The sequence below is a fragment of the Scyliorhinus canicula genome, chromosome 1 (assembly GCF_902713615.1).
Source record: "Scyliorhinus canicula chromosome 1, sScyCan1.1, whole genome shotgun sequence".
In the NCBI taxonomy this organism is placed as follows: Eukaryota; Metazoa; Chordata; class Chondrichthyes; order Carcharhiniformes; family Scyliorhinidae; genus Scyliorhinus; species Scyliorhinus canicula.
Genome location: NC_052146.1, coordinates 182,217,415 through 182,243,212, shown reverse-complemented (window position 1 = coordinate 182,243,212; position 25,798 = coordinate 182,217,415). Strand labels below are relative to the sequence as shown.

The following is a 25,798-nucleotide window of genomic DNA, read 5'->3' as shown; positions in this document are numbered from 1 at the left end:
GGTGAGCACAGTAAGAAGTCTTACAACACAAGTTTGAAGTCCCAACAGATTTGTTTTGAATCACGAGGTTTTGGAGCACTGCTCGTTCCTCAGGTGAATGAAGAGGTGGGTTCCAGAAACATATATAGACAAAGTCAAAGATGCAAGGTGATACTATGAATGCAAATCGTTGCAGATAATTAAGTCTTTACAGGTTCAGACGGAGCAACTGGAGAGAATGATAATCACAGATTAAAGAGGTGTGAATTGTCTCAACCCAGGATAGTTGGTAGGATTTTGCAAGGCCAGGTCAGATGGGGGGGTGTGAGGGGTGAATGTAATGCGACATGACTCCCAGGTGCTGGTTGAGGCCGCACTCGTGTGTGGAACTTGTCTATAAGTTCCTGCTCGGTGATTCTGCGTTGTTGTGCGTCTTGGAGGCCGCCTTGAAGAACGCTTACCCGTAGATCAGAGGCTGAATGCCCTTGACTTCCCTGACTGGAAGGGAACATTCCTGCCTGGTGATTGTCGAGTGATGTCCGTTCATCCGTAGTTGCAGCGTCTGCATGGTCTCGCCAATGTACCATGCCTTGGGACAGCTTGCATGCCTTCCACAACTAGTGTGAGCAAACATAAATTACTTCATTGTTATTCATGATATGCTGTGTTCAAAATGATTGCTGCATTTACTTACACAGCAACATCTCTCTCTACTTAATTATTTGTTCAGTCTTTGGAATGTGCTTGGGGAAATGATACGGTGCTACCAGGTGCAGTTTTTAACACGATAATAAAATCCGAGGAGGTGTCTGCAAAGGAAATCCCATTGAGAGCATATCCAAAAAAGTACCGCAAGCTGATGGCAGATGCATTTTTGACTGCATCATTGTGCTCTTGCAGTACAGCCTGTTGTTGCAGAGTTGCTACTGGAAACCTTCCTGTAGTCTGCCCAGTACCATATTTCAATGCTGTACACTAGGAATGACTGCTTACTGTGCTTTTATATAATAGTTTGATTATAGCGTTGTTAAAATGTACCTTGTACACCCTAATATACACCCTAATGTATGTATATCAGTTGCATCTTTTTTTCAAAATTTAAATACCCAGGACTGGTGCTGGTTTAGCACAGTGGGCCAAATAGCTGCTTGTACTGCAGAACAATCCAGCAGTGCGGCTTCAATTCCCGTACCGGCCTCATTAGGAGTGCAATAGAACTGCTACTGGTTTCAGTGTGTGAAAGGGAATACCAACACACATCCTTGCAACCAATGAAACAAGCTAGGAGTTGATTGCTTATGCAAGCTAGTTGAGTTCAGGACCAAGGATACTGGATTGTCTACTGATGTGGCCTATTTGTAAAACATTGAAATGGATATATACAAATATTATTAGCCTCCTGCTGCCTGTGTATTTCAAAAATCAGGCGATTGACGTTTGCCATCAATCGATTTATTATAAATTATTGAAGATTTACATTGTTTAAAATATTAAATTGAGATATGCACGGTTTTCTCTCCTATTTCAGTTTCCTCCACTACACTTTTGTTGATGCCACCTCTCACTGGGTAGACTTTCCATGGAACTGGTTCTTTTTCAGCATCTCACCCGAATGGCAATTCATAAACTGTATATTTGGCCCTTTGAGCCTGCTCTGCCATTCAACTGTATCATGGATGATCTACCTCAACGTGAGGTTCCTGCACCGTTCTCATATTCCATGATATCTACAAATCTAAAACTCTGTCCTGAACGTACTCAATGACAGCCTCCTCGGCCCTCTCGGGCTTAGAATTCCAAAGATCCACCACCCTCTGAGTGGTGCACGCCTTGGGAGACCAGTTGGGTTTTATGCTGTTCTGCCCTGGTGTTCACCCTTCCAGCAGACACTGTGGAGAGCAGGAAATGTGGATGTTTGTGCCTCCCTAAATCAGGGCCTCGTATGCCAATTAGTGTTAGACCAGGCTGGTCCAGGTGATAGTTTCAAACTCAGTATTCAATCTCCTGCCTTGGACCTCCGATGGCAGCCATGGAGTGAGTGCTCGCACACAGGGCAGCTCCAGCTCTTTTCACCTGAAAGTGGGGGAATTTTGACGGGAAAGCGTAGCTGAAGGTGTGGGAGTGGCGTGTCTGCTGCTTGTCAGACCCGGCAGAAAAAGGTTAAAGACCTGGCCAAGGAACTGGAAGACACCTGTGGCGCAGCAATAGTTGGAAAGTTGGTGAAGGGGGAAGGGTTGTTGCAAGCTGGTAAACCCCAGATGGACTAATTCATGGCATTCATCAGAGATGAGTTCTGCCAGCAGCGAAAGGAGTTGCAGGAAGATCCATCAAAGACCATTGAGGGAATAGTAGCTCCCTTGACAGGATCGATGGAGAGTCAAAGTGCTTGGAGGCACTGAGGTCGCAGATCCGGGAGATGGAGAAGGTGATGTCTGATCATAGTGATTGGATAGTGGCATTGGAGGTGGGACTCCTGGGGACCGTTGCAAGTTGCTAAGTGCAAAGTTAGAGGAGCAGGGCTAGCATACGGATCTAGGCGCAGAACCTGCGTATCGTTGGCTAACTTGAAAGTGTGGAAGGCACGTGATATGTCTCGAGGATGCTGGTGGCGGAGGGGATGCTGGACAAGGTCCCAGAGGTGGATAGGGTGCACCGGTCCCAAAGGCAGAATCCAAGAGCAGGGAAGCCGCCACGGGCGGTGATACTGAGACTCCATATGTTTGTGGAGAACAAGAAGATCCTGTGGTGGGCCAGGGAAAAGCGGAATTGCGAATGGGAGGGGAACAGGGTCCGAATCGATCAAGACATTGGAACAGAGCTGGTGAAATGGCGTCCCGGGTTCAACAAGGCCAAAGCACATTTATATCAAGGGCAGGTCCGGTTTGTGGAGCTGTACCCAGTGAAACTGTGGGTGACATTTGAAGGCTGGGAGTACTACTTCAAAACCCCAGAGGAAGTCAATTACTTTTATTAGAGATCATAAACTGGGGGAGGATGAACGTAGATGGAGGAGCTGGAACAACAGAGTTTGGAATACGCGTGTAGAGTGGGGCTGGAGGGTTGGTGGAGGAAGGGGTTCATCTTGGGTGGGGTGATTTTGTTGTGAATGTTTGCTAAGGGACAATAAGTTTGCAAGGGGGCAACTGCCCCCACCCCCTCCTTTTTTTTGGAGGTGGTGGTTTTTCATTTATGGAGTTCGTGAACTGTGGTTTTGGATGTCTTTGTTTGTGTGGGGTCCACAGCGAGCAGTTTGCACAGGCCAAGGAGGGAAGGGTGGGGTATTGCACAGGCCAAGGAGGGAAGGGTGGGGTAGAGGGGAGCTGCCTTCGGGCAGAAGCTGCCATGCTGGTAGGTATGCTGGTGAACAGAGGTGAGGGGGGGGGGGGGGGGGGATGTGATTTGGTATGCTTGGAGTAGGAACCAGGTCATGGATGGAGAAGGGGGCCATCTTGGATGGGCCTCGTTTAAGGTGAAATTAAAGAAGACGATCACGAGTAGGCATAAATTAACACTGCAATGATGTTTGACTGACAATAGAGGGGAGTAGAGGCGCAAGCCTCTGGTAAGGTTTGTAACATAGAATGTACGGGGGCTGAACGGGTCAGTGAAGAGGTCCCAGATCTTTGCGCACTTGAGGAGCTTGAAGGTGGGGGTTGTCTTTCTGCAGGAGACACACTTCTGGGTGAAGGGTCAGGTCAGGTTGAGAAAGGGATGGGTGGGCCAGGTATTTAACTCGGGGTTCGATTCAAAGTCACGGGGGGTGACCATCCTGCTGACCAAAAGGGCGGAGTTTGTCGGGGCTGAGGAAGTGCAGGATCCAAGGGGGAGATATCTGATAGTGAGCAGGGTGTTTCAGGGGACGGCGGTGTTGCTGGTGAATGTTTATGTGCCGAATTGGGCCGACTTAGGGTTTGTGACTGGGTTGCTGGGAGCGATTCCAAACTTGGACACTGATCAGTTGATTATGGGGAATGATTCTAATTGCATACTGGAGCCGAGGGTGGATAGGTCGAGCCCTAAGTCAATGGGAAGGTGGAGGACGGCGAAGGAGCTGGGGGTGTTTATGGAAAGGATTGGAATGGTGGATCCATGGAAGTTTAGGAACTCTGAAGAGAGGGAGTATTCCTTCTTCTCGCACATGTACAAGGTATACTCCAGAATTGACTTCTTTGTGGTGAGTTGAGAGGTGTTGGGGGGTGGAGTATGTTGGAATAAGATCTTTGACCATGCGCCGCTCTGTTTGGAGGTTAGATTTGGCACGAGACATGGAAAGAGGCCGGGATGGAGGCTAGACTCGAGGCTTCTAGTGGACAAGGGGTTCTGTGATAAGGTGCTGTTGGTGATCAGAGACAATGGGGAGTTATCGGCGGCCACATTTTGGGAGCCATTGGTTCGTTCGGGGGGAGGTTATCTTATTCAAGGAGCACAGAGATAGGAGAAGGAGGGAGGCATACTAGAGGGGTTCGAAGCCTTCATGGGCTATAAGCTGAACGTGGGGTGTTTCCGGTGAATGCGGCGGGTCAGCGAGCCACTTTGGGGGTGTTGGCATTTAGGGTTGGCAGGGACAGGTTTGGGTATTTGGGGGTTCAGGTGATGGGGGATTGGGTGCTGATGCTCAAATGAACCTAACAAATTTGGTGGAGTAGGTTCAGGAGGACTTTAGGAAATGGATACATTACACTTGATACTGGTGAGGACGGTCCAGGTGGCAAAAATGAATATTCTGCCAAGGTTCCTGTTTTTACTCCAAACTCTCCCAAGCTTCATTCTGAAGGCCTCTTTCTGGAAACTGGGTGCAGCGATTTCGGAGTTTATATGGGAAGGGAAGGCATCTAGAGTGGAGGGCCCTGCTGCAGAGACAGAAAGGGGAGTTGGCGTTACCAAATCTGCTGCATAATTATTGGGCGGCGAATGTGGAGAAGGTGAGGCAGTGGTCGGTAGGAGAGGGGTTAGAATGAGTTAGGATGGAGGAGGGGCCCTGTAGGAGTCCGGCCTGAGGGCCATGGTGATGATGGCGCTGCTGCACCGTGGAGATACATGGAGAACCTGGTGGTACAGTCCATGGTTAGGGTGTGGAACCTGTTGAGGAGACACTTTATGATGGAAGGGATGTCGGTGCTAACACCACTGTGTGGGAACCATGGGTTTAAGCCGGGGGAGAAAAATGGCATGTATAGAAGGTGGGGCTGGTGACGGCAAGGGATCTATTTTTTTAAATTTAGAGTACCCAACTCTTTTTTTTTTTTCAATTAAGGGGCAGTTTAGTGTGGCCAGGTACCCTACCTTTTTTGGGTTGTGGGGGTGAGATCCAAGCAGAAGCAGGGAGAATGTGCAAACTCCACACGGACCGTGATTCGGGGTCGGGATTGAACCCGGGTCCTCGGCGCCGTGAGGCAGCAGTGCTAACCACTACACCACCATGCTGCCCTTTACGGCAAAGGATCTATACCTGGAGGAGGGGTTTGCAAGCCTGGAAGAGCTGTGGGAGAGGGTAGAGCTTCCAAAGGGAAGCGAGTTCAGGTATATTCAAATGAGGGACTTTGTGCGGAACGAATGGAGATGGTTTCCTAACATGCCGGAGTATACCTTATTGAAGCAGTTGCTGCTCCCGGATGTGGAAGGGGAGGGTAGGATTGGGGATATATACGGGTGCCTGGGTGAGCAGTGGGGATTGCAGATGGCGAGGATTAAGGAGAAATGGGAGGAGGTAAGTTAGGGAGTGTGGAATGAGGCGATGAGCAGGGTGAATTCTACCTCCTCATGTGTGAGGATGAGTTTGATTCAGTTTAAGGTGTTGCATAGGATGCAAATGACTTTGGTGAGGATGAGTGGGGTCTTCCAGGGGGTAGCAGACAAGTGTGAGAATTGTGGGTGGAGAACAGCAAATGACACACGTTCTGGGGCGAGAGAAGTTGGTGAGATACTGGGAGGGGGTATTTGGGACACTAGCAAAGATTGTGGGGATAGAGGCCAGGCCAGACCCTATGGTGGCGATTTTTGGGGCATCAGAAATGCCGGAGCTGATAGAGGTGAGGAAGGCCGACGTTGTGGCCTTCGCCTCTCTAGTTGCCCAGCAAAGGATTATGCTGCAATGGCGGTTGACCGCGCTGCTGGGGGTGGCGGCGTGGCGGGGGACATGTACGACTTGCTCCAGCTGGAAAAGATTACGTTTGACTTGAGGGGATCAGTGGAGGGCTTTGAGATACGATGGGGACTGTTCATGACCATGTTATTCCTTGTCGCGGTGTGTGTGGGGTGGGGGGGGGGGGGGGGGGAAAGAAGGAACTTGGACGAACTGTGAAATGTGGAGAATGTTCTTCGATTTATTTAAACTTTTGTACTTTTGAATATGTTTGGAACAAAATACAATTTAAAAAAAAAAATGCATCTCCTTCCTTTTTGGTCTGTTTTCCAGTTACTCAATGCCCTAACCACCTGAACTGAATACAGCTCTTGGAAGGAATATCAGCTGGCAGCACTACTCTCAGTCAGAAAGCCATTGGCCATTCCAGAGACCTCAGTACAAAATTGTTGCTGACACTCCTATGAACTACTGAAGGAAATTATTTAGATTTATTGTCACGTGTACCGAGGTACAGTGAAAAGTATTGTTCTACGTGCAGTCCAGGCAGATCGTTCCAAACATGAAAAGCATAGGAGATATGATAAATACATAAACATTGGGTGACGCATATGAAGTGCTACAACAGTAGAAAAGATGCGTAAAGAGATCAGTTCAGTCCATAAGAGGGCCATTCAGGAGTCTGGTAACAATGGGGCAGCATGTAGGTCAGTCCACGGATGTTGGAGTATCTCCAGACCTGTAAATAAACATAAAAGAGCTTGGTTAGTGATCATGTTAGAATTAAGAAAATTGCTGCCTTTGGTTGCTGACTGTTGAACGGATGTCCCATCTGCCCTCTCCAGTGGATGTAAAAGATCCAATTGTCACTGGTTTGAAGGTGAACAGGGAGGTTTCTGAGGTTGTACTGGCCTATATTTATCCCTCAACCAACATCGCTAAAACAGGTTATCTAGCCATTTATTACAACACTATTGACGCAACGTTTCTGTGTGCAAGTTGGCTGCTGTGTTTCCTGCATTACAACAGTGACTTTCAAAGTATTTAATTGGCTGTCGAGTGCTTTGGATAACCTGAAGTCATGAGTAATCTAGATTATAGCTAGATGAATGCAAGCTCTTCTACTCTGGATTTGTCCATGCTGTACCACATATGGAAGTACTTGATGCAGACACTAGAGTGGAGACGTTTTCCATTCCCTAGTGATGACATCACTTGGGTCCACGAGCCATCAAACCACAGATTTTGAAAGAATAGGCCACTAAAAGAGCAACACCAGCTGGGACATAACCCATGACTTTGCAGGCACACTGCAGATTGCACTGGTACGAGGTGCTGTTCGAAGGGATGCAGACACCTGCGACAGACCAGTTCAGTTCACTTTTGTTTGAATGTTAAGAATACAGGACAAAACGCAGAAGACAAACTTGTAAGTTAGGCATTTAATTGGCCAATGAGCCAATAGTATAGTCAAGTGATATTTTGGTTGGAAGAATAAGAAGGTCCCATATTCCTTGGAAGTAAGTGCCTAAATGGAATAAAAGAGCAAAGGATCTGGAGGTACAGATACGGAAATCTCTGAAAATAGTGATGCACGTTACAATTGAAAACCAGTATAGCTTTGTTAAACGTATAGATTATCATAGAATTTACAGTGCAGAATTTACAGTCCATTCGGACATTTAGTCTGCACCGGCTCTTGGAAAGAGCACTCTACCCAAGGTCAACACCTCCACCCCATCCCCATAACCCAGTAACCCCACACAACACTAAGGGCAATTTTGGATACTAAGGGCAATTTATCATGGCCAATCCACCTTGGGAAAACCACATTGCATTTTATTATTAAAATAGATTTACCAGATTCGTCCCAGAACTGAGAGGTTATAACTTGCAAGATTTCCCCAGAAAAGAGGAGACTGTGGTGACTGGATTACTGTTGCTCGTTTTACTGGAGTGTATTAACACGCCTCCGTTTAAAGGCCGTGTGCTTAACACTACTATGGCTCTGTGTATGTAATTATGCTCAGGAGTCGCCAGGTGCCGTATTTAGACACCTCACAAGTATATCAAGGTCAGGTTCAAAGTAATAAATCTGTACACCGATTAGTAAGTCCAAACGATTGATATTTATTATGACAAATATAATAAATACACATGCATACGCTAAAGAGACTAACTTACTTCTAATACTAAACAACTAAAATACTTATCTAGACAGGAACAGGCAAGGTCAGGGGACAAGACTTTCGTCCCGTTCTTGGTCTGCAACTCTCAGGTACTTAAAGTTGTCAGGATCTAGCAAGGTCTGGATCACGTAGCGATCGTTGTATTGGCACTTACAGTTCGATGGCTGATGGCTCAACTGCTGGTGATGGAACTGGAGTCAGGATGTGATGTATCAGCAAAGCGGAGCCGGAGCAAAAGTAGCAGTCAGAGCCGGAGCCAAAGCAGACCGAACCATGTGCGGGGTCTACTTTTATAGTTCCTAGAAGTCCGTGCCCCTTCGGGGCGGGCCTTTTACCTGCCATGTATCGATTGGGCCTTTCCCAATCGATATCTTCTAAACCCCCCAATCTGAGGGTCGTCCCTCGATGGGTGGGCTGTCCCTATGGTTCTTTGTGTTGGATACTGTGGTGCCGTTCTGTCTGGGTGTCTACTCAAAAGTATCCATTCATACTTAAATGTTTCTATTGTGCGGGGTCTGGATCTGGATTACCTCATTACTATGTAGATCTTGTTGCCATTTACACCTTTGGCTGAAACTCTGCACCTGGCCACAAACTGGTTTCTGTACGTGCAGAATGCTAATTAGTCTTCTGCAAACTGCTTGTCCTTGCTAAGACTGTTTTTCCCTGCAGCCTTAGCAGTTCTCCATTTTGTAGCCCAGTGTCCATCTTAGGTGGCTACATTACGGAAAGGTTTGGCAGGGTAGATTTAGAGAAGATAGTTTCTGACAAACCGGAACGAGGGATCATAAATATGAGACAATCACTAATCAATTCAGTCAAGAATTCAAGGGAATTTCTTTGCCCTGAGCGGATCTTCAACTTCAACAAGGAGTAGTTGAAGTGAATAGCACAGATACATTTAAGGGGAAAGTACAAAATCATGATGTAGAAAGGAATTGAAGGATCTACTGATAGAGTTAGATGAAGGATGAGAAGAGGCTCATGTTGAGCATAAGCACTGGCATCGATCTGTTGTGCTGAATGGGCTGTTTGTGTGGTAAATATGATATAATAATATGTAATATATTCTTAGTAACTCAGAATTCAGGTAAATCTTAAAGCAAGGCAGTTTGAAAAATTTACTCTGCAATTTTTTGGGATATTTTATAGCAGGACCTTATAATGCTGAGTATGAACTTAGCCATGCAGTAAAACATTGACCAAATAAGTTGGGAGTCACCGACATAGCCTTGCGAGAGGTAATATATTGTCAATGTCTTTGTTGCATGTTGGGGCTTGACAAATGGTCTAATAGGCGATTTGTAAGTGTCCATCTTTGCTTTTTGTTTTTCTGGGTGGCACGGTAACACTGGTTAGCATTGCTTCACAGCTCCAGGATCCCAGGTTCGATTCCCGGCTTGGGTCACTGTCTGTGTGGAGTCTGCACGTTCTCCCGTGTCTGCGTGGGTTTCCTCCGGGTGCTCCGGTTTCCTCCCACAAGTCCTGAAAGACATGCTGTTAGATGAATTGGATATTCTGAATCTCCCTCCGTGTACCCGTACAGGTGCCGATATGTGGCGACTAGGTGCTTTTCACATAACTTCATTGCAGTGTTAATGTAAGTCTGCTTGTGACGATAAAGATTATTATTATTATTATTATTATTATTATTAATGTTTGTGGTGGCTCCTATTTACACCCAAGAAAATGCAGGCTGTTTCATCAAATGCACTATTTCATGTTTATAGTTCATTGGTGCGGCAGTGAAGGTTAAGAGGATATTTAATAGAAGTCTTCAAATTAGTGAGGGACTTTGGCAGAGTAGATGGGGGACAGGGAACTGTTTCCATTGGCAGAAGGGTCAGTAACCAAAGGACACTAATTTAAGATACTGGATAAAGGGAACAGATGAGGATTTTCTTTTCCACAGCAAGTTGCTATGACTTGGAATGTGCTACCAGAAAGCAGATTTAATAGTAACTTTCAAAAGGGGATTACTTGAAGGGAAAAGGTTTGCAGAGCTATGGGGCAATGGAGTAGTTTTAATTGGATAGTTCTTTCAAAGAGCCGACACAGTTCTGAGGGGCCCAGTGGCCTTCTCTGTGTTACTTGATGTTATGGTGTGTGGACACCTCTATGTGAGTAACGTTTAGCATCATATTTATAGATTTTGCGGTTCTAAATTGAACTTGTGTTTGGAGGTAATATTTAGTATGTTTTAACACTATGGCCATGTCTTGTTGCTAGCAAATGTGTCACTGGCAATGGTGGTGTTGTGATCAGTTTGAGACTAAATTCAGGGTGTCATATTTCTGAAAAAATTGCAATAATGTCACATGCTGGCTAAATGTGATGTTCTCTAACTGTGATATGCAATCCTTACGCTAAATAGACTTGAGGACAACACTGAACGGACAATGAAAGAACGACTTGCATTTACATGATGTCTTTCAGAACCTTAGGATGTCTCAAAGGACTTTAAAGCCAATGAAATACTTGTGAAATGTAGCTATTATTGAAATGTAGGAAACGCATAAACCAATTTATTGCCAGTGGGGTCCCGCAAAATGAGAGAAATTACCAAATAATCTGTATTTATAAAGGTCGTCAAACAGGACAGTGGGGAGAACTCTCCTGTACATCTTAAAATAAAGCAAGAGATTTTTGCATCCACTTGAGAGGCAGTCAAGAATCTCTTGTTTAATGTTTCATCTTAAAATCGCATCTCTGACAGTGCAACACTACCATAACCTGAATTATATGCTCAATTCGCAGATCCCTGGCATCAACTGAATTCAATAGGTCAAGAAATGAGTAATAATCATAAAGTAGAATGAGCTAAAAAGGAGATTATGCAGCATATGGAATCTGCACTGGCTCTTTCACAAAGCAATCCTGTTAATCCTACTCCCTTGCTTTCTCCCCATATCCCTGCAATTAATTTCCCCTTCAGGGCAGCACAGTGACACAGTGGGTTAGCCCTGCAGCCTCACGGCGCTGAGGTCCCAGGTTTGATCCTGGCTCTGGGTCACTATCCATGTGGAGTTTGCACATTCTCCCCGTGTTTGCGTGGGTTTCGCCCCCACAACCCAAAGATGTGCAGAGTAGGTGGATTGGCCATGCTAAATTGCCCCTTAATTGGAAAAAATTGAATTGGGTACTGTAAAATTTAAAAAAAACATAATTTCCCCTTCAAATATTCATCCAGTTTCATTCTGAAGGCCACTTTTGAACTTCTGTCCACCACCAAGGCAGGCAGTGTGTTATAAATCCTAACTACCCATCACAAAGGTTTACCCCGTGTCTTCTGGTTATCGACCCATCAGCCATTCAAAAATTTCACTTTATTTACTTCAAATTATTTTACTCAAAAGCCTCCACAGAGGATGATTGGTATTCACGGCAGTACTGCAACATGGGATGAACTAATGTTTATACATGTTTATCATTATTTCCTGGCTTCTGTACTCTATAGAATCCAGAAGCAGGTCATTTGGTACACCAAGTCTGCACCGATCCTCTGAAAGAGGACCCTATTTAGCCCCCCCGATCCTCAACCTGCACATGTTTGGACACTAAGGGACAATTTAGTGTGGCCAATCTACCTAACTTGCACATCTTTGCACTGTGGGAGGAAACCAGAGTACCCGGAGGAAACTCGCGTAGACACAGTGCGCAAGTGCAAATGCCGCACACAGTCACCCAAGACTGGAATTGAACCCGGATCGCTGGCACTGTGAGGAATCGGTGCTTGCCACTTTTGTTCACCTGTCCTGCCACCTTCAAAATCTGTGCACAAACACCCACAGGTCTCACTTGTACCCATTTTAGCAGATAATTGTACAACACCTTCAACAAACTATGATGTCCCAAGGCACTTTGTAATACTGTAGGAGGTCAGACAGACATACAAACAGCAGTAGGAGGGGAGATAATTCTGTAAAAAGGATACGTCTAATGCTGGTGCGAAATGTTACGGTCAAGGGGTTGAAGAAGAAAGTCTTCAGACTGGGGCCAAGGTGACTGAATGCTCTGCTGCTTATAGCGGGATGCAGAAAGTTATGAATTGGTAAAGCAGAGATGCAGTCAGAGACTTGGACGAGAGAAGGTTGTAACAGTTCATTAAAGCAGATAATCTGTCATTCTCACATTGCTGTTTGTGGCACCTGCTGTAGGCAGGGCAACTACCTAGCCATTGGCTAGCCTTACAACACTGAATACACTTCATCATCTGTGAGGCACTTTTGGACATCCTGAAATTGTGAAAAGTGCTTAAAATGCAAGTTCCTTCTGACAATACTATCCTTGTGCCGCAGAGCAAGTAAAGTCTACCAAATATTGTGCCTGCCTAATGTTTTAACTTGTACACAGTCACTGGAAAAGGGCTCAAAAATAATGCAAGGATTAAAAATGCGATCTTACTAATGTTTGTATCAGACACTGCTTTTATTCCTTGGCTTAATAGCATTTTCGGCAAACAAAAAGTATTATTTTGCTCCAAAAGAGAAAATGCTGGAAAATCTCAGCAGGTCTGGCAGCATCTATAGGGAGAGAAAAGAGCTAACGTTTCGAGTCCAGATGACCCTTCCAGCATTTTCTCTTTGGTTTCAGATTCCAGCATCCGCAGTAATTTGCTTTTATCCAGTATTATTTTGCTGTTTTATAGCACTTGTAATTTGATAATCTCGGTAATGTAATTAGGGATAGTGGTGGTCTTGCAAAGCCTTTCAGAAAAATATGAAAATCCAGAGAATATATTAAATTTCATTGGGACCCCCCATAACAAGGGGACATGATTTTAAAATTGGGCTAGACCATTCATGAGTGAAATCAGGAAAGAATTTTCACACAAAGAATAGTACAAATTTGGGACTCTCTTCTCCCAAGAGGAGTTAATTAAAGGTATCAAGGGATTTTAAGCTTAAATTGGCAAATGGAGTTGATGTACAGATCTGCCATGATCTAACTGAATTTAAGAACAGTCTCAACAGGTTCAATGACATGTTCCTGTATGAATATTTATTTATTTATTTATTTGTAAAAAAAAATTTTTTTTAATTTAGATTACCCAATTTTTTTTTCTATTAAGGGGCAATTTAGCGTGGCCAATCCACCTACTCTGCACATTTTTGGGTTGTGGGGGCGAAACCCACGCAGACACGGGGAGAATGTGCAAACTCCACACGGACAGTGACCCAGAGCCGGTATCGAACCTGGGACCTCAGCGCCGTGAGGCGGTTGTGCTAACCACTAGGCCACCGTGCTGCCCCCTGTATGAATATTTATGCTTGCATAGCCTGACTCGCTGCTGGAATTTTGCATGAAAAGATCCCCCCACCCCGCGTGCGGCAGCAGCAAATAAAGAAAAAGTGAAATAACGGGTTTTGATCATCATGCAGATCAGTTCAAAACAATCATGCCTTAATTCTGGTCAGGAATGAGGCATGAAATTAACTGTCTTGTTGGCTTCACTTGTGGCAATTCACATCTTTGAGCTTGTCACTGCATCTCCTACATGTTGAATAACCTATTGACTTAATATTTTGTTACCTTGTGAAAATTATTGCATTTCTTTCCAGTTTCTATTGTAAATCAGGTCCTTTCTTTCTCTCTTTCAACCTCACTGTACTTTCTTCCACTCTCTCACTCCAGCTCAGTTGAGAGGAGAGCATCCTAGTTACATGCGGGGCGATAACTTCTTCCGATTCAGTTGTTCAGACTGTGCAGAAGATGGGAAGGAACACTTTGAGAGACTGAAGCTTACATGGCAACAAGTATGTATTATCGTTGATGCCATGTTTTTAATGCATTTTATATACAAATACAAAATATACCCATGGGCATAGGTTGTATCTTCTCAATCAAATCACCTGTTAACTTGCATGTTTAGATCTAAAATTGTGCTCTGTTCCTATATCTTTATCTGATGTTCCACACTAGTTGTGATTTTATTAGATTATTATTTGTGAATATTGTGCATCATGATGTGGGCTACTCGCTATAATATGGGCTACCTCCTTTCACTGGTCAGACTTAGTGTTCCATGTACCTCAGGGTCTCTGTTCACAGCCTGGGTAACTGAAATGATGGACTAAGCAGAGACTCACCTAATGCTTCTACAGAAAAAGGTGGCAAGGGAATGCCAGTAAGAGTCAAAATAACTTAAAAGAGGGTTAAATGATGAGGGCAGGCTGCATAAAAGAGGGTTAAATGATGAGGGCAGGCTGCATAAACATGTATTGCCTTGAATGCAAAAATGACTGTTGATCTATTTGAGAGGATGGTACGGTGGCACAGTGATTAGCACTGCTGCCTCACGGTGACGGAGAGCGGGGTTCAATTCCAACCTTGGGTGACTGTCTCTGTGGAGTTTGTACTTCCTGTGTCTGCGTGAGTTTCCATCGGGTGCTCCAGATTCCTCCCACAATCCAAAGATGTGCAGGTTAGGTGGATTGGACATGCTAAATTGCCCCTTTGTGTCCATAGATGTACAGGCTTGGTGGGGTACGGGGATAGGGTGGGGGAATGCACCTAGGTAGGGTGCTCTTTCAGATGGTTGATGCAGACTCAATGGGCTGACAGGCCTCCTTTTGCATTGTAGGGATTCTATGATTCTGTGATATAGATGCTTAAAATAATGAAGGTATTCAATTGGACAGATACAGATAAGTTATTTCCTCTGGTTGGGGGGGGGGATCAGTAATAATAGGAATAATCGTAAAATTAGAGCTAGCCACCGTGGCAGGAAATCAGGTTGTAATTTTTCACGGACTCTTGCCCTCACAAAAGTCAAAGGCTGTGGATACTGGAACCATGTGATCCTTCAAGATTCAGATTTTTGGTAGGGATATTGAAGAATATGAAGCTGAGACAGGTAAAGGAAGTTGAAGTACAAATCCTATCTTCATTTAATGAATTTTAAAAAAAAAAATTGCAAAGTATAAAATGGACAGAATACTGACATTTGCGAAATTGTAGCATGATGGTATGACACCCTTGAACATAAGGAACGATACCACAGAGTGATGGGAACATTACTTCACCATCTGTGGTGGGGAGGGTGAGAACTGCAATGATGTAAAACCATCTCGGACTGCTTTTTCACTGCACCCATGGATTTAAAGTGCCATTAATTGAGGTGAAAGGACAAATAGATGGGTGCGAGTTCATGCCCATGAAGAACTGTTATTGAGAATGTCCTTCTAAATTCACAATATTATAATCTTTATTATCACAAGTAGGCTTATATTAACACTGCAGTGAAGTTACCATGGAAAGCCCCTAGCCGCCACACTCCAGCGCCTGTTCGGGTACACTGAGGGAGAATTTAGAATGTCCAAATTATCTAACCGCACGTCTTTTGGGACTTGTGGGAGAAAACGGAGCACCTGGAGGAATCCCAGGCAGACACGGTGCGAACCTGCAGACTCCAATAGACAGTGACCCAAGCTGGGAATCGAACCTGGGACCTTGGTGCTGTGAAGCAACAGTGCTAACCAATGTGCTACGTGCAGCAAGCATTAATTTTCATGCGGTAGATTTAAACTCAGCGTCTTGAAGGTGAATAATGAAAATTTGGGCAGTTTTCCTCAAAGAATTTCATTGTTTAATGAGAAAACAAATTATTCATTATTGAATAATGAACTGTAATTCTTGGAGTCAGAAAGGTAGCCAATTTTCTCTTTGTGAATGCAATTTCCCCTAAATTTGCATGCCAAGTATCAAACGTACCTTCATACCTGTTTGTCTTTTCAGAACAATCAACGTACAGGTTTCCACAGCTGCTTAAAAAAAAAAACCACCCTTGTGTATGATTTCAATCATCCTCAAATGATGGCTTCTCTTCATAAAGTCAAATTAATTTGCCAACATTTCTCAAATCTTTGCAAAAGTTGGCATACCATGATCAAAACCGAGTTTGTGATTCAACAAGGCAAGTGCAGGAGAAATAGTTCCTCAATTTGAGAAGTAGCCTTGGACCAGTTGATAGTTAGCCTCTGATTTCAAATTTTAGTTTTTCTTTAAATTACAAGAGCAGAATTAGGCCACTCGGCCCATCGAGTCTGCTCCGCCATTCAGTCATAGAACATAGAACAGTACAGCACAGAACAGGCCCTTCGGCCCTCAATGTTGTGCCGAGCCATGATCTCCCTACTCAAACCCACGTATCCACCCTATACCCGTAACCCAACAACCCCCCCCCCCCTAACCTTACTTTTATTAGGACACTACGGGCAATTTAGCATGGCCAATCCACCTAACCCGCACATCTTTGGACTGTGGGAGGAAACCGGAGCACCCGGAGGAAACCCACGCACACAGGGGGAGGACGTGCAGACTCCACACAGACAGTGACCCAGCCGGGAATCGAACCTGGGACCCTGGAGCTGTGAAGCATTTATGCTAACCACCATGCTCCCCTGCTGCCCCAATTGATATTTTCTCATCCCCATTCTCCTGCCTTCTCCCCATAACCCCTGACCCCTTCAGAAGATGGTTGTTCAAGTCCCACTTCAGAAAATTGAACACATAATTGATGCTGATATTCCAGTGTAGTAATGGGAAATGCCACTGCTCCCCTCCTTAGCTGATGAATCAGTACTCTTGCATATTGAACACCATTTGAAAAAAGCATTGAGGGTGTGGAAAGGGCACAGAATGTACTCTGGGCGATATCTTCAATGTACATCACCAAGGGTGGAACCACTGCTGACCAAGCTGGCTGAATCCTGAAGGACATAACAACCGACTTAGCCTGTGGCAGGTGGAGAAGGAACCAATAAGCGGAGAAAACCTACTTGACCGTGGCCTCACCAATCTGCCTGTTGCAGATGCTTCTGTCCTTGATAGTATAGATACGAGTGACCACTAGCACAATCCTTGTGCATTACCATAATGCTAATGGGATTGGATCTGAACAGATCGAACAGCTGAAAATGGGTGGCACGGTAGCACAGCGGATAGCACTGTTGCTTCACAGCTCCAGAGTCCCAGGTTCGATTCCCAGCTTGGGTCACTGTCTGTGTGGAATCTGCACGTTCTCCCCATGCCTGCATGGGTTTCCTCCGGGTGCTCCGGTTTCCCCTCTCAAGTCCTGAAAGACACACTGTTAGGTAATTTGGGCATTCTGAATTCTCCCTCTGTGTACCTGAACAGGTGCCAGTGTGTGGCGAGGAGGGGCTTTTCACAATAACTTCATTGCAGTGTTAATGTAAGCCTACTTGTGACAATGAAGATTATTATATATTATAATTGGGCACCAATGAAATGCTTTGGGAATCAACAGCTGCACAATTATATTCAACCACAATCATGATCCAGCATATCCCTCACCCTGCTCCCTCCCCTCTTACCTTTTTTTCCCCCATGTCCCTCTCTTGAGGTTCCCCTGGGTTCACTCCTTGCCTCCCGTCCCGTTCTCCTCCCCCCCCCCCCCCCCCCCCCCCCCCCCCTCTGCTCCTCTCCATTATGTGTGCTGATGTCTGCTCTCCTCAGCCCTCCCACCCTCCCCCAGTCACTATTAGCTTGGAACAGGCTGATGAATAGCCTCCACGCTTTGTGGAAGCCCCCATCTGACCCTCGGATGGTGTACTCGCCAGGTAGAAAAATTCCGACAGGTCTGCCAGCCAGTCTGCAGCTTTGGGTGGTGCTGCTGATCACCAACCGAGCAGGATTCTCCGGCGAGTGATTAAGGAAGCAAAAGGCAGGGTGTTGGCCCTCTTCCCCACATGTAGTTCTGGCTGGTCCGTGACCCTGAAGACTGCCACTCGGGCGCGGCTCCACCCTCACCCCACACCTTGGACATTGACTTGAAGAAGGCTGTCCAGAACCCAACAATTCTGGGGCAGGCCCAGAACATGTGGATGTGGTTGGCTGGGCCTCCCTGGAACCGTTCACCTCCACCTCTGGGAAGAACCTGTTCATTCAGGTTCTGGTTAGGTGTTCTCTGTTCACCACTTTTAAGTTGCATGAGGCTTAGCCTTGTGCAGGAGTAGGTGGAGTTGGCTCTACTTCGTGCTTTACTCCAGAGTCCCCAACCCATTTCCGTGCCGGGTTCGTCCTCCCATTTTTGCCTAGCTCCGTCCAGTGTTGTCCTTGCCCTTTCCAGAAGTCATCCGTAGATTACCTCACAGTTCCCCCTCTGCATACTGTCCATGTTTATTAGCTCCTCCAGTGGAGTGTCTCTCGGGGCTCTAGAGTACCTCGTCAGGGTCCCAGGTTCGATTCTCTGCTGGGTCACCGTCTGTGCGGAGTCTGCATGTTCTCCCCGTATGTGCGTGGGTTTCCTCCAGGTGCTCCGCTTTCCTCCCACAGTCCAAAATCGTGCAGGCTAGGCGGATTGATCATGATAAATTGCCCTTCGTGACCAAAAAGGTGAGGAAGGGTTTTTGGGTTACGGGGATAGGGTGGAAGTGAGGGCTTAAAGTGGGTCGGTGTAGACTCGATGGGCCTAATGGCCTCCTTCTGCACTTTAGAACATATGTTCTATGTCATCTCCTTGCGGAGTAAGCGTTTGATTTGAAGATGCCGGAATTCCTGTCCTGTCGGTAGCTCCAGTTCTTCCGTTAGTTCATCCAGCGTTGCGAGTATGTCCCCTATGTAAAAATCCCTGAATGCTAGCGTTACCCTGTCCTGTCTCCATTTTTTTCATGGTGTCGTCGAGCATGGCTGGCTGGAATGTGTGGTTGCCAGGGGGACCATGGAAGTTATCCTGGTTGAACTGAAATTCTGCCACATTTGGTTCCATGTCCTTAATGTGGTTACCACCACTGGGCAGAATGTGGCTGCACAGTGGTAGTATTGCAGGGTTGGGAGGGCCAGGCTGCCCATATTTTTCCTCCTTTGCAGTGTTGACTTGGGGATCCTTAGGTTCTTTTTTCCCCCACACAAAAATGATCATTTTCTCTATCCCTTGGAAAAAGGCCTTGGGGATGTAGATCGGTGTGGATCTGAACAGCAAGAGGAACCTTGGCAGCACGTTCATCTTGATCGTCTTGTTGTATCTGCTAAATCTCAGATACTTCGATCAATATACCAATCAACGTTTCACCCAGGTACCCTTAGTTGAGAGATGGACAAAGGACAAACAGAAGTAAAGATTCAATAAGTTTATTAATAATACTATTAACCCTTAAATTATCCACATAAAACAAAAGGATACCCCAGATTCAAGTATACTTCCTGCAAAGGTGGCTTTGTAGGCTGTGGGTCTGATCGCTGGAATTCCTCTGGCCCATCTTCACAAAGGTGGTTCTCGCTGGCAGCCTCTTCCTTGCTTCCTTCCTTCCATCTGGTCTGGCATCGTCACCTCACACACCCAGTCTTTGCAGCTTGTGTGTCTTGAGATGCCTACGTTTATCTCACTCCCTGCCTTTCCAGAAACTTCTCTGGCTTCCGGCCAATGAGGTCTCTGGAAGGGGTCCTAATACCCAGTGAGTTTCTTGATGTCTGCCTGACAGGATGCCAGGGCCCCGCCCCCAGGCGTCCATATCTATGGGTTGTTGACATGTGACCTGTTGCAATATAAGGTTATGGCAGGAACTCCAAGGTGAAAGTAAGTCTGGCCTGATCTGGGCTTCTAACAATAGGCTGATGCATTTCAATGTGGTGCGATGATCTCCTCCTGGGCCACAGTAGAGTATGATGATCTTCGATGGGTGATTGATGGGACAGGCTCAGACATGGGGCAGCACGGTAGCATTGTGGATAGCACAATGGCTTCACAGCTCCAGGGTCCCAGGTTCGATTCCGGCTTGGGTCACTGCCTGTGCGGAGTCTGCACATCCTCCCCGTGTGCATGGGTTTCCTCCGGGTGCTCCAGTTTCCTCCCACAGTCCAAAGATGTGCAGGTTAGGTGGATTGGCCATGCTAAATTGCCCTTAGTGTCCAAAATTGCCCTTAGTGTTGGGTGGGGTTACTGGGTTATTGGGATAAGGTGGAGGTGTTGAACTTGGGTAGGGTGCTCTTTCCAAGAGCCGGTGCAGACTCGATGGGCCGAATGGCCTCCTTCTGCACTGTAAATTCTATGATGATCTATGTTCTGGCAGCTTGTCTGTTGGTTGTGTACTTGACTTTGGTCAAGTCTGAATTCCAACAGCCTGCCTGAGGGTTGACTGCAGTATGATTTTAAAATGCCCAATTCTTTCATTTACGATCTCCAATTTCATTGGGCGAATTCTTTAATTTGAAATAACCAATTTTAATCGGGCCTAAATCTCTAGGCCTTGCCTAGAGGTTACTACAGTCTGCACCCTCCCCGCCAGGGAAAGCGGGATGTCCTTGTTAACTTCCTCCGCCAGAATGGTCAGATTCCACTTGTGGATCTGTGTCCAGTCTTGGGCTATCTGGATCCCCAGGTAGTGGAATTTGCTTTGGGCCAGTTTGAATGGTAGACTTCCCAACTCTGTCCCTCCCCCGCTCGGGTTCACTGGGAATGTCTCGCTCTTGCCCAGGTGAGTTTGTAGCCTGAGAATGCCCCAAACTCTTCCAGGAGCTTCATGATTACTTTCAGGCTGTTCTGTGGGTCCGAGATGTAGAGGAGCAGGTCATCCGCATAGAGTGAGACTCTGAGCTGTCTGCTTCCTCTTTGGATGCCCTTCTGGTCTCTTGCGTCCCATGCCAGGGCGAACGAGAACAGGGACAGTGGGCATCCCTACTTGTGCCTCTGGAAGTATTCAGAGCTAGTGGTCTTGGTCCGAACACTCGCATTGGGGCATTGTACAGGAGTTTCACCCACGAGGTGAACCCCGGCCCAAGCACAAACCGCTTCAGTACCTCCACGAGGTATTTCCATTCGACTCTGTCGAAGGCCTTTTCTGCATCCAGGGAGACGATCACCTCCGGTGTTCTCTCCCTGAATCGGATAATTATTACATTTCGCAGCTGCCTGATTTTTGCAGTTAGCTGTCTACCCTTGACAAAGCCGCCCTGGTCCTCTGCAACCACCTCCGATACCCAGTTTTCCAGTCTCCTATCAGGACGTTTGCGAGTATCTTCAAGTCCACATTGAGCATCTGCTCCATGAAAGATCCCAACTCCCTTAGCCATGCCTGTCTCTTTCTCCATTCTGGGGTTTGATCGCAAACCCCCCCCCCACACACCATGATCAGTCGATGTTGGGGATTTTCGCCATGGTCTTTTTTATGGAATCCATGCTGTCCCAGTTGGGTGGTACACGTTTACCAGAACTACCGATGCACCGTGCAGGACACCACTGACCATGACGTATCGGAATCATAGGTGTTTCATTGAATCATACAATTTACAGTGCAGAATTTAGCCATTTGGACCATTGAGTCTGCACCCGTCCTTGGAAAGAGCACCCTACTTAAGCCCTTGTCTCCACCCCATCCCCATAACCCAGTAACCCTACCTAACCTTTTGGACACTAAGGGGCAATTTAACCTGGTCAACCCACCTAACCTGCGCATCTTTGGACTGTGGGAGGAAACTGGAGCACCCGGAGGAAACCCACGCTGACATGGGGAGAAAGTGCAAACTCCACACAGTCACCCGAGGATGGAATTGAACTCAGTTCCCGGGAGCTGTGAGGCAGTAGTGCTAACCAGTACGCCACTCTGCCATCCCCATGGGTCCATAACCATCCTTGTCACCGTGAACACCGTCCTCTTGCTAATCAGTATTGCTACCACCTAGCCCTCGTCCCGTAACACGAGTGATAAGTCTATCCCACCCAGCCTTTCCTTTCCCCCAGCTAGTCCTTCTCCCTCAGGTGTGTCTCTTGCAGGAAGACTGTCAGCTTTCAAACTTCTCGGCTTAGGGCAGCACGGTAACATAGTGGTTAGCACTGTGGCTTCACAGCGCCAGGGTCCCAGGTTCGATTCCCTACTGGGTCACTGGCTGGGCGGAATCTGCACGTCCTTCCTTCCACAGTCCAAAGATGTGCAGGTCAGGTGGATTGGCCATGGTAAATTGCCCTTAATGTCCAAAACAAAGGTGAGGAGGGGTTATTGGGTTGCGGGGATAGGGTGGAAGTCGGGGCTTAAGTGGGTCAGTGCAGAGTCTATGGGCCGAATGGCCTCCTTCTGCACTGTTCTAAGTTCTTAAATGGGCGAAGGCTCTGGATATCACTGGGCCGTTAAGTCCCCAGACATTCCAGGTGATAATCCTGGAGTGGGGGGGTTCTGTCCACTCCTTCCTGCGGGATCAACCATACTTACCTGGTGGACGGGTAAAATGATCGCAGTCTCCGTTCTCACCATGAGGCTTTGTCCAGGGTGCATCCAACATGGCAGTCAACTGTGTGTACAGTTGCACTGCCGGGATCCCTTTGTTTAAAGACCCTCCAAAATGGCTGCTGGCGGCGCCATCTTGTTCCCTCAACCTGTACCAACTTCTTCCATCGGGCAAGAGATACAAAATTCTGAGAACACGCACAAACCGACTTCAAAACAGCTTTTCCCCCGCTGGCATTCTGGTTCTATTCCTTTCTTTTCTCAGTTAAGGGTGAGTTGCTTTCGAATTTTCGGGCAAAATTTGCCTAAAAATGCCTATTTCGTTATGGTCTGGAGGAGTGCCACCTGATATATGTCCACTCAGCACATCACCGTCACCGAAAGTCCAGTTATCTTATTTTTAATTGTGGCGGAGCACAGATGCCAGTGCAAAGGATCGCATCCTTCAGTATCGCATCTGAGTGTCAACCTGAAAAATATAAAGCCTATAAAAGGAGAATAGATTCAAAATTGGCAGGAGGTGTGCAGTGGACATCCCCACATTTTTGTATTGGGGAACAAAGTAATGGAGTACATTGATATAAGCGAATAAATAGAGCTATAGAACTAGACTCTAAAAGGATTGTTAAATATGAAGTTGGAGAAAATCCTACTAAAAATGAATGAAATGCACTACCCGTGTATCTAAGGAGAATTGGAAGACTGTGATCAGCACCTCTATAATTTCTACCTTTGCATCCCTCAGTAATCTAAGATACATGCTATTTGGACTGGGTGACTTATTTACTTTTTAGTATTGCTTCTTTATCCATTTTTAGCTCATCCAGTATTCCAGCAGCCTAATTTTCCATATCTTTGACAAAGTTCTTTTCCTTGGTAGACACTGACACAAAGTACTCATTTAATATCTTAGCTAGGTATTCTGACTCCAACAACAGATCTTTGGATTCAATAATATCCCTCAAAAGGGAATTGGAAACAATTGAAGGAGAAAAAAGTGCCGGGTTATTGGGAAGGGCAATGAGACTAACTGGATTGCTCTGCAAAAAGTCCGGGGAAAATGAATGACCACCCTCAGTGTTGTATTTATTCTGTGATTGATTAAAGTGCTTTGGGACATCCTGTGCTTGTGAAAAGTGTGGTATAAATGGAAGTCTTCCCTTTTTCGTAGATTCCTGTGAGGGATGATTTAAGCCTGTGCTTTCTGCCTTTCTCAGGTTGTGATGTTGGCCATGTACAATTTGTCATTGGAAGGAACTGGTCGCCAAGGTTACTTCCGCTGGAAGGAAGATATTTGTGCTTTTATTGACAAACATTGGGCCTTCTTATTGGGAAACAGGTAAAATGAAAGCACCACACAGTGCCTGGAAAATGATAATTCTCATGCAGTGTGCAACAATTGAGTTGATTACAGAGTTGGTTTGGTTTTTGTCTAGTGCATTCATTGGTTTATGAAGCAGTATAATTATGCCGACCAATCAATTCCAACCGAAAGATGCAATTTTTACACATCATAGAAGTGGATGAATCTATAAATTGCCACTTGTGGTTCTATCATTTTCCATTTAGGCATTTATCAAATGTTGATTTTTGCTGCGTTATTGGTTGTCCATCAAACATGGGTCGTCTTGGCACTTCTATAAGTTTCATTTTATGTTACTTGGCTAGGCATGAAAATTGGGAGGTAAAAAGAGAGGATGATTTAGTCAGTTTTGTTAGAAATGACCCTGATAAATCACAGTGAGAGTCATGTTTCCCAGATAAAGTTTTTAATGCTTGCTGCTTCCATTCCAATTCTGCACTATTTTCTTATTCCTGTTTTCTATTCAGTCTTCCGAGTCAGCTCAGCAGTTGCCCCTTTTCGGTAACTTGTAGGTCTTCTGACACTGCAACACTCCTCCTTTTATCCACACAAAATAGACACCTTGTTTTTTAAAGATATTTTATTCCAAACACAAGGCATAACATCAATTACAGATTATTTTACGGGGGCTGCTTGTTCGCAAAGTACTATTGGAAGCCCAGCAGTACATTCCACACAATGTTGGAGAGAAAGGGTAGCATGGTAGCACAAGTGGATAGCACTGTGGCTTCACAGCGCCAGAGTCCCAGGTTCAATTCCCCGCTGGGTCACTGTGCGGAGTCTGCACGTTCTCCCCATGTCTGCGTGGGTTTCCTCCGGGTGCTCCGGTGTCCTCCCCCAGTCCAAAGACGTGCAGGTTAGGTGGATTGACCATGATAAATAGCCCTTAGTACCGAAAATGGGTTATGGGGATACGGTTGAAGTGAGGGCTTAAGTGGGTCGGTACAGACTCGATGGGCCGAATGGCCTCCTTCTGCACTGTATGTTCTATGTCTATTACTCCATACAAACTACAACTATCCTTTAAATTGTAAGAAAGTTGTGATTTTTTTTAAAGCAAGTGATTTGTTGCTTACTGGAAGTCAAAACATAGCTATTAAGCTGAACTTGGGTCCCGGTTATGTTCGGATTGGAGGAGCAAGGATCAGACCACAAAGTATTTTATGCCCTGCTTCTTTGCATCTTGGTCTGCTAATATTGCATCCTACCCTTGCTGTCCAATTTGCTCTTATCTTCCTTCCCCTCTACACTGTCACGTTTTGTGCCTACACCTTCACATTTCACCTTCACAGGGTGACGCCAAGGATTTTGTTTTTAAAATTTAGAGTACCCAATTCATTTTTTCCAATTAAGGGGCAATTTAGCGTGGCCAATCCATCTAGCCTGCACATCTTTGGGTTGTGGGGGTGAAACTCATGCAAACATGGGGAGAATGTGCAAATTCCACAAGGACAGTGACCCAGAGCCGGGATCGAACCTGGGACCTCGGTGCCGTGAGGCTGCAGGGCTAGCCCACTGTACCACCGTGCTGCCCTGACCCCAAGGATTTATAAAGCAAGCATGTGTGTAGCACCAAAATGTAAATCGGAGGAATGCATTTCTTTCAAAGTTATAAACGGATGAAAGCCATAGAGAGCAAGAGTGCCAGCTGGAGACCCATAGTCAGACAAAGGAGGCAGTGGAAGAGGAGGAAGACTGTCCTGGCGGCCCTCAGAAGAGGAAACCAGAATTATTGAAAGCAGGCAGGGATGAGATGCCAGTTAACCAAGACGAGACACAATTGTGACACCTAAATAGGAAGTAAGCGTGATAACAAACTCCAGGTAGATATATTGTGCGTATGTGACTAGGCTGCGTGATTGAAGATTCTTCAAATTCAATAAAACCCACCCAATAGCAACCGGAATTTAGCTCAAACATTGTACTGTCTTCAAGTAAGAAGGAAATATGTAAAGAGGACAAAAATGTTATACCAAGCTGAAAATCAAATGAAATTTGAATCCCTGTT

General features: G+C 45.9%; 2 protein-coding genes across 4 annotated transcripts in view; one reads left to right on the top strand and one right to left on the bottom strand.

Annotated features, from left to right (window-relative positions):
- Positions 1–25,798, top strand: part of kat14 (lysine acetyltransferase 14) — a 91,530-nt gene that overhangs the window by 6,479 nt on the left and 59,253 nt on the right. For 2 of the 3 annotated variants that reach the window (XM_038803808.1, XM_038803827.1), the window contains 2 exons: positions 13,885–14,006; positions 23,645–23,766. In XM_038803808.1, the coding sequence (XP_038659736.1) occupies positions 13,885–14,006; positions 23,645–23,766 (244 nt within the window). Of the gene's footprint in view, positions 1–6,445; positions 6,573–13,884; positions 14,007–23,644; positions 23,767–25,798 lie in introns of those variants that run through there. The other variant, XM_038803818.1, reaches the window with a different exon arrangement.
- Positions 6,540–25,798, bottom strand: part of dzank1 (double zinc ribbon and ankyrin repeat domains 1) — a 257,165-nt gene continuing 237,906 nt past the window's right edge. Inside the window, exon 23 of the mRNA XM_038803787.1 lies at positions 6,540–6,800. The gene's annotated coding sequence lies outside the window, so the exon portion shown is untranslated. The remainder of the gene's footprint in view (positions 6,801–25,798) is intronic.